This window comes from Corvus moneduloides, chromosome 21 (assembly GCF_009650955.1).
Source record: "Corvus moneduloides isolate bCorMon1 chromosome 21, bCorMon1.pri, whole genome shotgun sequence".
NCBI classification, from domain to species: Eukaryota; Metazoa; Chordata; class Aves; order Passeriformes; family Corvidae; genus Corvus; species Corvus moneduloides.
The window spans coordinates 7,833,937-7,847,920 of NC_045496.1; the positions used below are offsets into that span (position 1 = coordinate 7,833,937).

General features: G+C 50.6%; 2 protein-coding genes across 4 annotated transcripts in view; one reads left to right on the forward strand and one right to left on the reverse strand.

Annotated features, from left to right (window-relative positions):
* The window catches only part of ASTN2 (astrotactin 2), a 277,000-nt gene that overhangs the window by 160,722 nt on the left and 102,294 nt on the right, over nt 1-13,984 (forward strand). The gene's annotated exons all lie outside the window — the stretch shown is intronic.
* On the reverse strand, nt 5,725-13,425 carry TRIM32 (tripartite motif containing 32). Of its 2 annotated transcripts, none has more exons than XM_032130548.1 (2): nt 13,390-13,425; nt 5,725-10,554 (listed from the first exon to the last, which is right to left on the reverse strand). In XM_032130548.1, the coding sequence occupies exon 2, from the start codon at nt 10,485-10,487 to the stop codon at nt 8,544-8,546; it is 1,944 nt and encodes a 647-aa protein (XP_031986439.1). In that variant the 5' UTR covers nt 10,488-10,554; nt 13,390-13,425; the 3' UTR covers nt 5,725-8,543. The 2 variants fall into 2 exon arrangements, with proteins under 2 accessions (XP_031986439.1, XP_031986440.1); XM_032130549.1 differs by lacking the exon at nt 13,390-13,425 and adding an exon at nt 12,584-12,791.

Sequence of the window (13,984 nt, forward strand, 5' to 3'; positions counted from 1 at the left end):
TAAGAATTATGACAGTGATTGAACAGATAGAACTTTGAGAAACAATGTAAAGTTGTCTAAAGCTTTTACCATCACTCAGAGTCTGCAACTGCTGGAAGGTCCTGTTTCATAGTGAGGACTTAGAAAGTCTTTCCTAGGCAAGACTTTCAAGTTCACTTTGGAAGAGGGTCCAGCTTTTTTAAGATCAGATTAACAAGTCAAAATGACTTGATTACACTTTTAGGGCAGAAACACAAGCCTCTCTGTGCCGCCATGTGCTCCTTTGTGCTGCCATGTGCCTCTGCAGGCGGGTTTTACAGCTCACAACCCAATTCTACCTTATAATTCCCCATAACCCCCTTCCCCACGGTGGCCCTCACGCGCTGGGGGTCAGCTGATGGAGATGTGACATAAATGAGCTGTCTCAGAATGCCTTTGTTTTATTGCTTGTGACAATGACAGTCTTTAAGGAAGTGCATTAAATCAATAGCAGCCTCATTGTGCTACATCATAAATAATGAGACACATCATTAAACAGGGCAATAAACTTCAGGACTTTGAAGTAATACAATTAGGTTATGTTTATAAAAACTGCCTTATCGCTGTAGCCTTCCATTTGCCAATTCATCTCTCTCCTCCAGGGAGTTGGGGATATTCCCTGGATCTGCTATCTTTCTATTCAAAAAACATCTGTGGTGTATCGTAGAGCCCACCTTAGGACTGATGATGACAGAGGTCATCAGGGCACTTGCCTCCTGTCCTGGTGGCACTGCCAAGAGCAGCCTCACTCCCTGGAACCAGGCAGAGAGAGGTGTTCTCCCACACGCCGCCTCCCTTGCTCTTGGCTCATTTACTTCTCCGTTTTCCCAGTGCAGCTCGTCTTGTAAGCGTCTTTATAACACCCTGTACTCGTTTGTTTGGGTTTTAAATAGTGATAAATGAAGTTTGCCATAGCAATGCCCCTATTTAGCAGGAGAAGGCACGTGCAGGTGGGTTGTTTATGTACTCATGATGTTATTAATCACTTGGGAGCACTCCCTGCAATCCAGGGACAAATGTGTTGGTGGGGAGCAGACCCTGAGTGCCCCATGGTCCCAGCACCATCCCCTCAGACAGGGCTTTCCCAGGAGAATGAGAGGTGGGAATGAGAGGCAGCTGCTGCAGTCCAAGCCTGGCACAAGCATTGCTGCTGTTCCACAATGCTGGGGCCAGAGAGGATACGAACAGCGCTTGATCTGGTGGTGAAATATCTCCTGTTCCCTCACTCCCACCTCCCCCATGTCATGGGCAGAGGTGGCTCAGGGCTCAGCCACAAAGCCCCGTGGTGGCACAGGGCCTGAAGCACAGCAGTGTCTCACTGACAGAATAATTTCCTTTTTAGTCCATGGTATGCAGCTGGCCGAGGTGGATCCCTCGCTCCCCACCCAGGTCCTGCCCCCATTCCTGGAGCTGTGCCTGGCTGCCCAGGCATTTGTGGGGCATCCAGAGCATCCTTTCCCACTGCCTGTGAAGCACCAAAGCACTCATGGGCCTCCAGGGATCCCCTGGGGGGTTGTATGTAATGCCTGGACATAAACCTTTGACTCCTGGCTGTGCAGCATTTGGGCAGCAGGTGCTGGCCCAGTCTTCGGCTCTGTGCGTGGCACCGTCTGTGGCTTCGGTGGCTGGTGGGGTCAGTGAGGCTGAACTTCGAGGCTGTGGGCAATGCAGAGGTGACCAGTGTTATATTTAGCTCTCTGATGGCCAGAAAATGCTCTTGGGAGGACATTAAGGATGTTCAGGGTTCTTCAGGAGATCAGCTTGTGGACAGAGAAAGTGTCATGGGAAACCCAGGGCATTGTCCCAGAGAGCTCCCAGTTAGCCAAGAGAAAGAGCTTGCTGTTCATGGTAGATGGATTTTATTCCCAGCTTCTCTACTGATTTACCCTCATTTTGCCAGTGACATAAGGCAGATCGGAATAAATAGCTCCAGCTAGACAGTTCTGGATGCCTTCTCCACTCAGAACAGCTCTGGCCTGCCGGGATCCCCGCTGCTCACCAGCCCGTTCTGAACTGCTCAGTGAGCTCACATATGCATCAGCTCTAATAAATATAAAAGTAGGGCCAGAATAACTGTAATTTGTTAGTGGACAAAACAGGTCACAAGAGGAGGGATAGAGGAGAGTCTCAAGCTAATTGGAACAACACCAGCTCTGAGAAAAATGCACATTACGGGGTGTTTGCAGCACCGCACAAAATTATTTTAATATTTTAATCAACTTCATAAATCAATCGCCAGGCCTCAGGAGGAGGCCTGCAACAATAAAGGCACAATCTGCGTGTCGAGCCCTAATTGAAAACGTGGTTTTGAAGAGAAGCTCACGCCGCTGGTGCCAGGGCAGGCGCTGGCTCCGTGCCAGGGCTGGAGCCGCCCCAGTGCCGGCACAGAGCCTGTGACATGGGTCAGTATCTGCAGAGCTCTTCCTTCTGCCAAGGGCAAGGAAAGGGATCCGCCTGTGGCCAGGGACAGCACAGAGCGGGCAGCCTGCTCTGCCTGGAGGAGTGAGAAGTGTTCATTCCCCTTCCTCCTGCAGGTGGATGAGGGGTATGTGGGGGGAAAGGAGGTGACAGAGCAGCCTGCCCTTGTTCCTAAGGATTGGCCGGAGTGAATCCTGCAAGAGAGAGCCAGACAGGCACGGTGGCACAGCTGTGGCACACCGAGCACTGCGCTCCTTCAGCATGGGAGCATCCCCCAGGCTTCCTCACAGGAACAGCCTCAGTCCATGAGCACACCAAAGCAAACTCCAATTTTACTTCATGCAGAGTGATTAAAAGCCCATTTTTTGGGCTGCTTGCTCTGGCTCTGTGCAGCCAAGCAATGCTTTAACACACTGAATGTCCTCCAAGCAGGAACCTTGAGATCGACCCAGCCATTGATCTGTGCCACGGGAGCCCACATCGGTTTTCTTCCCCGTTGGAGCCAGCATTTAACGCTGACGGTGCCTCATTAAGTTGGTAGCAGTTGTGTGAGCACCTTCATTTGGCAGCTGGGACAAACGTGATGTCCCCAGCCAGCTCCTGCTGTGTGAAAGAATGTGCTGGGCCTGGCAGGATGGAGCAAACTGGCTTTGTCACAGTGGTGCTGAGCTTTGGATTTCTGGTGAAACCAGTGTGGATAACACCCCGAAGTGCTGGCTGCTGCTGAGCAGTGTCTCCATGGCATCCAGGCTTCCTCTTCATTCTGTCCCCACAGTCACTAGTTTGGGGTGGACAAGTTGTTGGGAGATGATGCAGCCAGGACAGCTGACCCAAACTGGGCTATTCCTCACCACACAGTGCCATAATAATAAAACTGGAGGTGGAGGCTGGGAGTCACCCCACCTCGGAGACTCAGAAAATGTCCAGCAGGGAAGAGAGTGATACCCCATCCAGCAAATCCACCTGCTGGGAGCCACTTCACTGATAAAAGTTCATCAGAGAGCTGGCTGCTCTGTGGTTCCTCGTCCTGGCTGGTGAGGAGGAGGAGAGCTTGCTTAGGGAAGGGGGAGAGCTGCTCTGGTTGCAAAATCTGACAGCTGTGGTCTGCAAGAGCTGTTCCAGCTTGCTTATTCCCACTGGAGAAGCCCAGCTGGGAAGCAGGAAGGGATGCTGATGGGCTTAGGATGTGTGTGCATGGGTGGGGGAGATCCAGAGGGTTTCACTGCCCAGCTGGGAGGTTACTTTAGGTCTGCAGTGAGGCAAATGTTTGTTTTTCTTGAATTTCCTATGATCTCTAGATAGAGTTTCCTTGGCTGAGGTTCCCTGGCCACACTGAGTGCTCAGCAAGCTCAGCCTGTGGCTGCTGCAGATTGGAAAGATGTTCATGTTCCCTCTCAGTAATCGATCATTTATGGGAACAGTCCGTGGAGGGGCTGTGTTCTGGCAGGTCCTGTCACATTCCCGAAGCCTTTCTGCTCCCTGTCCTCCCCAGTCCTTGCTTCTCTTCTCTTGGACCACACTCCATGAATGGCATTTACCTGTAGCAGGCGACAGCCTTCATGCTTTCTTGTGAGCTCAGCAGTATTGACAGAAGATCTTCATGAATATCCTTCATAAAATTCAGGGTAGAGCCTGGAGCTCTGCTAAAATAGCAGTCTGTGTTCCTCTGAGTAGGGCCTGTGGCTCCCTCCTGTCCTTTCAAGGCTCCATTTGTCTCCCTTCAGGTCTGATACTGCCATTAACACAATTAAGATTGAACTAGTCCGCAGGAACCTTTAGTTTTCCTTTCCTAGATGCAATCAGGTGCATTAAGAAAGCTGTAAGGCTGCTTTTTCATCTGTTAAAGGACATAATGGGTTTCCCTTATATGTCCTTGGTCAGAAGCAGAACACAAAGAATTTCCGTTTTTGAGATCTGTCCCTATGTACAACCACTCTATTACCTTTCTAACACTCTTACTTGGTTTATGTCATTACATTTATTTCAAAACCTCAGATTTCAACATTTTGTTCGGAGGAGGTAAGAACAATCTAGCTGGTTGCCATGAAATTTAGTTTAGACTAAAACATGTGCTGTGACTCAGTCTGCTAAATGACCTTATGCACTGCTCATTGTAATCCAGAATTGCCAGGCAAGTCGAGTAATTAGTTGTGCAAAATGAAATAACTTTAAATCCTCGCATTGAGTAATGATCCAGAAAAATCACTTAAGCTGTACAATAGAAATGACTCAAAGCATCTGGCTTTATTTTTACTTTTGTAGCTTTGCCCCCTTTGATGAGGAACAGGCTCTCCTCCTCATCCCTTCATTCCCTGGCTCCTGGTTTTGCCCAGAACAATGTCCATGGCTTAGCTGTTTTACCCTAAGAAATCAAAACCTGTGATAAAGCTGCAGGGGAGGTGTAACAGCACCACACGGCAGCTGTTCTGCAAGGGTTGAATAATGTTTGATAAACCAGAAATACATACCTGTTTGAAGAGCTGAGATGAGCCCAAGTGATGACATCCTTCACCCAGCTCAGCCAGGTGGCTGAACAAGGGGAGATCCTGCACGTGCTGTGGATGTACCTGTTGAGGAAATGTCCCTGCTGGCCATGCAGGAGCCCCTCTGGCAGCCACACTGGCGCCACCCGAGCCGGGGTCGAGGCACCTTCACAGCTACACCCCCCACACTCAGTCACACCAGGTTTCCTCACCAGCTCAGCTCCCATGGCAGTCTTGATCCTTAAAATAATTTAATCATGGTGCAACAACAAAAGAACAGCCTGAGCTGGTGCCTCGAAGGAGGGGGACTACAGATGAAGGAAACCCAGGGGTTTTATGCCCTCACAGTGTAAGTGCACCAAAGTCTGAGGTCTTCTAGGTGAGCCCGTGGCTCCTGATGTGTCCAGTCCCCTGGCTGCACCACGGGTCCCTGCTGGCAGACCATGGATGAGCCAGGGACACAGGGGATGGAGTTTTCAGCCAGGCTCCCACGTTCTGTTGAGCTTCCAGGGCCAGTGAACTCGAACCAGACTTTTGAAACGTCAGGTTACAAGGAAGATATTGCCCTTGTGGCAGTGTGAGTTAAGGTACAAAACCACAGCATTTATTTATAAGGTGGGTAGGGAAGTGTCAGGAAAAGTTCCACGAGCCTGCTGAGATCAGATTTATTCTTGGCAACCTGACACACAAAAAGGGTCTCGTAGCCACTGTGTTCCCAATCTAATCCCCACTGGCTGTAAAATCCAATCTGCCACCGAGGGGAGAAGATGAAGTGTTTTAATAAGAAAATGAGCCGTTTGCAATGCACTTTTAATTGGATCAATTTTTCCTTTATTACACGATCTTTAAAAACCAAACACATACATATGACCAGACAAGCTCTTCCTCCAGGTACAGAGCAGGAGCCAAACTATTTCAACATAATCCTTAATTACTCCATTTCACCTCATTTGGCAGATGATCATGGCACTGTGTGGGAGCACCACAGCAAAAAGAGCTCTGTATAATCATCTCACAGTCGAGATTTGTCAGGGGGTGTGCAGACCCTGGGTGAGGGACAGCAGGTTTTCTTTTCTCCTTGAAACCCCAGACTTCAAGAGTTGCAGGCAAGACAGAGCCCCAGGCGCTGATTGCAGTGTCCTGGCCCACCAGTGCCTCCCAGGGTGGTGTTATTTTTCTTAATTCTCTGAGTGAGAAACAGATGACAGACGTTTTGTTTGAACTCTGTAACCAGGAACAGGCTGGAGTAACCAACTGCTCAGTTTACTGGACCAGCATTTATTTTTTTTCCTTTTTTATTTTTTTTCAAGCACTCCAGGAAATGTTATTGCTAGTAGTTGTGCTGTTTATTGCAAAAAAAAAAAAAAAAAATCCATGGGAACAGAAAATTTACAGAGGTACATATTATCATAGATAATATTGCTTTAATTATTCAGGTCCACGGTAGCGTCCCATGTGGAGCAGTTCTTGGAAGCAGGAGAAATGTTTAAAAGAAACCAGAAGGAGAGGAACTGCCATTGCCATAAAACTGCAAAAATGCCTTCAGTTACAATGTCATGAACTGCAGCACAGCCCAGTAATCCTCATCACCTCCCCAAAACACATACTCAGGATGAGAAAGGCTCCTCAGATTGCTGTCACATGCCTTGGGCAACTGCCCCCTCCCACCCAAAAAAGAGAAGCAGAGAATGTGAATAGTGAGTAGAAGCTGGTAGCCTTGGCAAACACACAGAGCAGCTCAGGAGGGAGGGGGAGTCGAGTCCCCTGGGCTCCCTCAGCACCATCCCTTCTCCCCAAGCTTTTCCCAGCACATTATAGCAGGAGAAATTGGAAGTTGCCATGAAGGAAGCTTCATCACACAGCTGTGTTTGCATGCTCACTCCTTTAGCACTGTCTGAGCACAACAAAAAGAGGGAAAAAAAACCCCAAATCCCACCAAAATCTGCTTCCAGTGCTTTTTCTGCAATCCCTTTAACTGCCAAACATCCAGCTAGAGCAGCAGCAGCTCGCCAGCCTGTTTCTCTTTGCTGTTTCAGTAGGGAAAAGTATATGGGCTTCAAAAAAAAAAAATAAAATCACCTGTTGCAAACATGCTGTAGGACAAGTAGCAAACAATTTGCTGGAGCACGGCAGCCACCATAAAATCAGCTTTTATATTGTCTGTCGTGGCCCCAAATTTGCAACTATGTTCTTGATGGCAACAAATAAATGCACTGCAGTGTAACTATTATCTGTGGCAGATTAACATGCTACCACTGTGCCCTATTTAAATGCGTCCTTCCTTTCAATAAACTATTCTGGTCGAGCAGCACCACACTGAGGTACGCATTTATCAGCCAGGAGAGCAGCACTGTGGGGGCCTTGGTTCACACAGCTGCAGTTTTGTGCTTCGTTTGGCCCAAAGCCGTGATGAGCAGCAACTCTGGTGCCTGCTGGTGTCGTGGAAAAAAGAATTACAAGGAAAAAAAAAAATCTGAGGAATGTAGTGTTTTGCTGTGCAAGGGAAAAAAAAGGCAGTGCACCAATGGATGTGCTTCCAAGTCTTAAAAAACCAGAAGTGAAATAGTCCCCCCTGCCCATCCCTATCTCCTTGCACAGAGGAGGTGCAGATGAGTGGAAAGCTATTGCTAAATGCAGTGGTCTGGAATGCAGAGTAGTGAAGTGCAGGTGAACATACAATGCATTGCATTTTATCTCATTTCCTACAATCTTTCAGTCTTATTCCCCCAGCTCTTCCCTCCCTCCCCAGGAAGTTTTAGATCCCAGATAGACCTTCCAAAGACAGTTTCCAGGATACATTTAATAATAAAACAACAGTAAATAGCAATCCTAGGTTTCCCCTCTTTATTTTTTTCCTCCAGCCCCCTCCCTTTTTACCCCCTTCTACCTAGCAGAGCTCTGATTAGGAATAAAACCTCCGTCTTCTTACAACTCAGGAATAAAGAGGTTAATTCTCTGGCTCAGCTCCGTCTCCCACAATTGCACAGTACTCACTTCACATGAACAGACACAATTCACAAATGGCACGACGGGGCAATCTCTTGAACACCAGAAAAATGGGAGAGACAACCCTGCCTCGTCAGGGTGGAAGCAAAGCTCCATCTCTGCGCGGTTGAAGAGGCCATTTCGTTTTATGCAGTGCTGCAAGCACAAATTGCTCTCTCTAGGAGTTGCCCAGACAACTGCTACCCAGTTCCTTGCAAGTACCACAGGATTGCCTCTGCTAGTTCTCTGAGGGAAGGTGATTTAGAGCAGTCAGTCAGCACTTATGGCACAAAGGAAGACACAATGGTTGAAGCTGGAAGTGTAGGAGATGTGGCATAAGGAGGTGAGGAGGTTTATGGAGTGACCAGTCACAAGAACCAAGACTGCAGAGGATGGATCCTTTCCCTCGTGCTTGTTCTTATTTGTATAGGTTTTATATAAAAAAGAAGAAAAAGCAGACCACCACCACCACCACAAAAGCTATTTTGTTTCTAAACACAGAACATGATGGCCTCTATGCCAAATCCCCTTCAGTTATGGCACAGTCTTCCTGAAGGCTTGACAATGGTTCTCGTCAGATTGCAAGGAGACTGGAAGAATCTCCACTGCCAAGACAGGCTTTGCTTGCAACCGAGCCTTTTAAGGGGTGGAGTATCTTCTCAGGTGGTAACTGTAGATCTTAATGCAATGATCCCAACAGTCCAGCACCAGCAGCTGCCCTTTGGGAGTAATGGCAATGCCCACCGGGCAGGTGAGTCCCTCCCGGATTAAGATGTTGTAGCCGCCTCCTTTAGGAAAATGCAGGATTTCCTTGCGACTGCTGTCAGCAACGATCAGGTCTCCCCTGGCATCAACGCACATCCCAGCAATGCACCTGAAATCCTCATTCTCGGAGAAGAAGTGGCTGATCTGGCGTCCCAGCTGCCCATCTGGGCCGACGGAGCCGATGGAGAAGCCTCCTTCTAAGTGGTGCTCGTACTGCCGGTTCTCCAGGTTGAGCCCCAGCCCCTGAGTGAAGTAAATGGTCCCTTCAGCGTCGCAGGTGACAAACTTGGGGCGCACGGCACTGCACAGGCAGCTGTACTTCACCACCCCCATGCCACGGTCCACAGTGAAGCACCAGAGCTTCCCCCCTTCCACGTCGGTGACAACGAACTGGCCCGAGGGCAGCGCGGCGATGCCCCAGGGCTTGCTCAGCTGGCTCCGGTGACACGCCACGCAGTGGCCATCCATGGTGTACACCTTGACAGAGTTGTCGTAGCTGTCTGTCACACCGATCAGCCCGTGGCAGTTCATGGTGACAGAAAGGGGGGTCAAGTTGGGCAAGTCTGCTCCAAGGAAACTCAGCACAAAGCTGTCGATGCCGCTGGGGCTCCGGCGGATCTCCTTCAGGAAGCCTTTGCGGGTAAAAACCTGGATTCGGAAGTTGCCCCGGTCTGCCACGAGGACCTCGCCTTGGCTGGTGACGTGCAGGCTGACGGGGAGGTTGAACATCCCTGGCAGGCTGCCCTTGGAGCCCATCTTCTTGATGAAGGAACACTGCTGGATGCTCGTGGCTGCTTCAGGCATCCTTGGCTTGGCTGGCGAGGAATGGGGGGTGCAGCTGGGCTCCTCCTGCACCAAGTCAGGCTCCCGAAATGGTACAAAGGAGGATGCTGCGGTTTCCATGAGCGATTCCTCCACGTTAACTGTCCGGGGTTTCTTCACCACCTGCCCGATCTGCAGTGGTCCCACATGGCTCACCTTAAGGAGTTCCACCTCTTGGAGAGTCAGCTCCCTCGGGAGACTGTTTGTCAGTTCTGGTTCTTCCTCATCTGCTGCCTCCTCCAGGAGAGCTATATCTCCCTGCTTTATTTTGGCAAGGAAGTAGTCACAGCGAGACATTATCTGCACTTCTGCTAAGTTCAGTAGGTAAGCTTGCTCCTCCATCACCTGGTTATTTATCTTCTCCACTTCAGACAAAGAGGTGGTGAAGAACTTGCGTGACCTGGCCAGCTCTTCCTGGATCTTGCGCTCCTCTTTGCTGTACTCCTGCAGAACCGCTTTGTATCTGGATTGCAGGTCTCTTGAAACATCCTCTAGAGCAGCTTTCCTTTTCTGAAGATCACCCATGAGCTCTCGAAGCCTGGCAAGCCTGGTCCCAAATTCCCTCCTACGCTCCTCAGCAGCCTCTTTGATAGCAATGACTCTGTGTCCTTGGGGCATGTGCGAAGCCTCCTTGCATGGCTCACACAAAACCAAGCTACAGCTCTTGCAAAAGTGTCTTGGCAGCCTCCTCCCGCAGACCTTGCACATGAGAAGTCCCACCACTTCCCCCAGGCCGGCTGTGTCGATGATCTTCAGCACGGTGAGGTTGTCGGTGAGCTGGGCCAAGCTGGTGATCCGCGTGATCTTGCTGCAGAAGGGGCACCGGATCCCGTTGATGCTGTTGGCCAGGAGCTTCTCCAGGCACTGCTTGCAGATGGTGTGCCCACAGTGCAGGAGCTTGGGCCTCAGGTGCTCCTCGGTGAAGGACTCCATGCAGATGGGGCACTCCAGGACCTCTCGGAGCGCGTCCGAGTTGAGATGAGGGGCGGCAGCCATGGTGCTCCAAGGCAGCTTTATCCGCCGCAGTGCCTTGTGCTCACATCTATTCCAAGGTGCTCCGATTCTGTCCAGGAAGAAAAAAGGGAAATGTGATTTATGTCACCACCAGCAGCTATGTATACATGCAATTTATTTCTGACTTATCGCCTAACCCTGCAGAAAAAGAAACCCAGTTAGCTTTTCTGTGTTGGGAAGGATGGATTAGTCATAGCTAATCTCAGGGTGGGCAAATTTCAAACCTAACTTGCAGCTCCCAGTGCGATGAATTATTCACTTGCAAAATTTGTAAAGTAGCACTGAAAGAAGTGTAATGGCAGCAATATGGAAGCCCAGTAGATATTGATGACTGAATCACCTCCTCATGGTGCCCATCTCCTGCTGCCAAGCCTCGGAGTTTACAGAATTTACTGAAACCCAGGGAGATTAAACCAGGCATTCAAATGTTGCGCATCAAAGGAGGAACCAGATGGTGTGATGCTTTAGGACATTAATAGATCACCTCTGGAGACCTGCATTCAGATGTGACATCAGACACCAACGAAATAAATGTGCTTGGTTCGCTCTGCTTTGCTAGAGAGCCAAAACACATTTTCAAGGTTTCATACATTTGCCAGGAAGTGAAAGTAGCAGGAATGCTCTGTCAGCTTCCACTCGTTCTGGGGTGACTGTGCACACTGAAAACAGACAGAGAAGCTCTGATGCCGGTGCATCTTATTAACCTCTGCCATGCTGCACCATGCTTCATGCCAATTAAACACAGCTCAGGCAGGCATTAGCAATAATGGAGTTAACAGACAACTCCAAACATCCAAACTCCAAACACACTCCCAATGTTCGCTATTAGCTCCTGAACTCAGCTTAACTGCATTTAATTTCTCCTCATTTAACAATCTCGCAGCGTTGACCTCGTTCTCGTCTCCTGGTTCAGTTTTACACCACTCTGGTTGCTGTTCAGCTTCAATCCAGGCTTCTCCACCCTCACATCCCTCCCAGCAGGGAGCAGGTCCCAGCAGCTCTCCTGCCAAAGCAGCCATCCATTCAAAAGGAACAGCACAGGGCTCACATCATTAAGTTATTATTCACTAGACTGGGTTTCAAATCCTTTGCTATTGTACTGCTTAGCCACTAAAAAATAGGGAAGAAAACCTTTCTTCTAGGGGAGAGGAGGAGGAGAAGGAAGTAGTTAGTCTTTGAAATGAAGAGAGGGTGGCAGAGGGATGTGAACAGACAGCTCTCTCTGAGAAATGGCTGCATGCACACAGCATTCTCACTTCCCTGCTGGGTCTGCCTCTTCCCTCCTTCGGAAAGATTCTGTGTATCTCAGTTTGCTGTGTGTTCCTGTGCAGGAAAACAACAGCAAGGAGGAAAAGTTCTTTATGCTCATACGGAAAAGAAAAAAAAAAGAACCCTAATTTTAATTTGTCAGCTGCAGTTCAGAGTCCTTTAAAGCACGTATTTCAGGAGGGGATTCAGTGCTGTGGCAGAATCTCCAGGCACCATGCTGGGATCAGCTTGACAGCGGCAGTTAGAGTACCACAGCCCTGGCCCTGGGGAAGCAGAAACCTGGGCACTGCCATGGAGAACAGAAACCTTCCTCTGAGGGAGGAAAAAATCTGTGATTTAAGATGATTTTTAAAAATGAAACACAGGATACCAGGTTCATTATTCTTTCTTTCCTTGGAAACACATCAAAAGACTCGCTCAGGGAAGGACGAGGGAGCAGCACAGGCACCAGGTACTGAGAGTTACATTAAAAGCTGCCTTTAAAACAAGTATTTTCATTAAAGAACAATGGTGGATGGGATTTTAAGTCAGGTTGGGCTTTTAGAGAGCTGATTTGTATGACATTCTTTTCATATATAACCCCCTTTATTGGAATATCAGCATGCCCTCAGTAATGGGACATTATTTTTTCCTTTTATCTCCCTCTCACACTCGGCTGTGCCTCCACGGAAGTTTCCTTAACAGCGAGTTGTTCTTGCGTGTCGGTCCCTCCCGGGACAGTTCCTCTGACGCAGAGCAGGGTATTACAGAAAGCCTCAGCTGAGGATCAAGCCATAAAACTGTGAATTATGCGAGTTTGGTTTCCTTACATTCGAAAGAAATTTCCTGCCGTGGTTTCTCTTGTCACCCGGTAGCTTTTAGCGAGTGTCTGTGGTGAGACAACCGGCTTCACTTGTAATTCAGAGCTCGTGTCATTAACGAGGGAAAATAATGGGGTAATGCTGCAAAATAAACGCCGCTGACAGGAGTTGTCACAACAACAAAACCGGCAGGACAACCCCTGGGTTTTGCGGGGGGGGGGGGGGGGGGGTTCACTGAAAAAATCCAAGGGGTTGGGTTGGAAGGCCCTTAACGATGACCTAATTCCACTCCCTGCCACGGACGGGGGGACACCTTCCACCAGCTCAGGCTGCTCCCGCCCAGCCTGGCCTCGGACATGGCAGGGATGGGGCAGCCATGGAGTGACCTGTGCCGGTGTCTGAGCGCCGTGTCCGCTCAGAGCACACGCCCAGGGTCCGTCCGGCCGCAGCGCCGGGGCCACGCCGTGGGGTCAATGGCAGCGGGGCGCGGTCCGAGCCCGCTCTGCCTCGGCCGCCGCGCCGGTGCCGGGGGCGGACGAAGCGAGGCGGACCCCTCGCTCCTGCCCCTCAGCGCGGCGGGGAGCGCCCACCCCGCGGGGCGCGGCCCGGCCGCCCCGTTCCCAAGCCATCCCCTCCGTGCCGTGCCGTGCCGTGCCGTGCCGTGCCGAGCCGAGCCGAGCCGAGCCGAGCCGAGCCGTGCCCTTCCCTCCGACCCCTCCCGCCCGTCCCCTCACGCCGCCCGCCCGGGGGTCCCGCCCTGCCCGCCCCGCCCTGCAGGGGGCGCCGCCGCCGCGCCCCGCGCGCGCGCTCCTCACCTGCCGCCGCTCCGGGCCGCGCCGCTCCCGGCGTGCGCCGCGCGCCGCGCGTCACGTGGGCGCGCCCGCGGGGCCTGCCGGGAGATGTAGTCCGGGGCTGGCGGGGGAGGGGGGACACCGGGGGGACGGGGGAGCTGTGGCGGGGGGGAGGGGCCGCGGGATGGACTTCGGTCTGCCGGGCTTGTGCTGCGGCTCGTTGTGAAGGGAACGGTTAAAAGAAACAAAGGGGAAGCAGGAACGTCTTTGCGTTTTGTTTGTTCTGTTTTTGTTTTTTTTTTTCCTTTTCATTCGAGTTGTAGATGTAATTTCGGCACGCGCGGGTTGTTCATTGCCCCTTTCCCTGACCAGGCAGTGCTGCTGTGGGAGCAGCCCTTTCCCATTCTCTTTCATCTTCCCTTTACCTTTTCCCTTCCCTTCTCCTTTCTCTACTCTTTTCCTTTCCCTTCCTCTTTCATTTCCCTTGCCTTGTCTTGCATTCCCTTCTCGTCTTTCCTTTCCTTTCCTTTCCTTTCCTTTCCTTTCCTTTCCTTTCCTTTCCTTTCCTTTCCTTTCCTTTCCTTTCCTTTCCCTTTTCCCCTTTTCCCCTTTTCCCCTT

Excerpts from the sequence above, each read along its gene's own strand:
- TRIM32 (XM_032130548.1), bottom strand. The coding sequence starts at position 10,487 with ATGGCTGCCGCCCCTCATCTCAACTCGGACGCGCTCCGAGAGGTCCTG.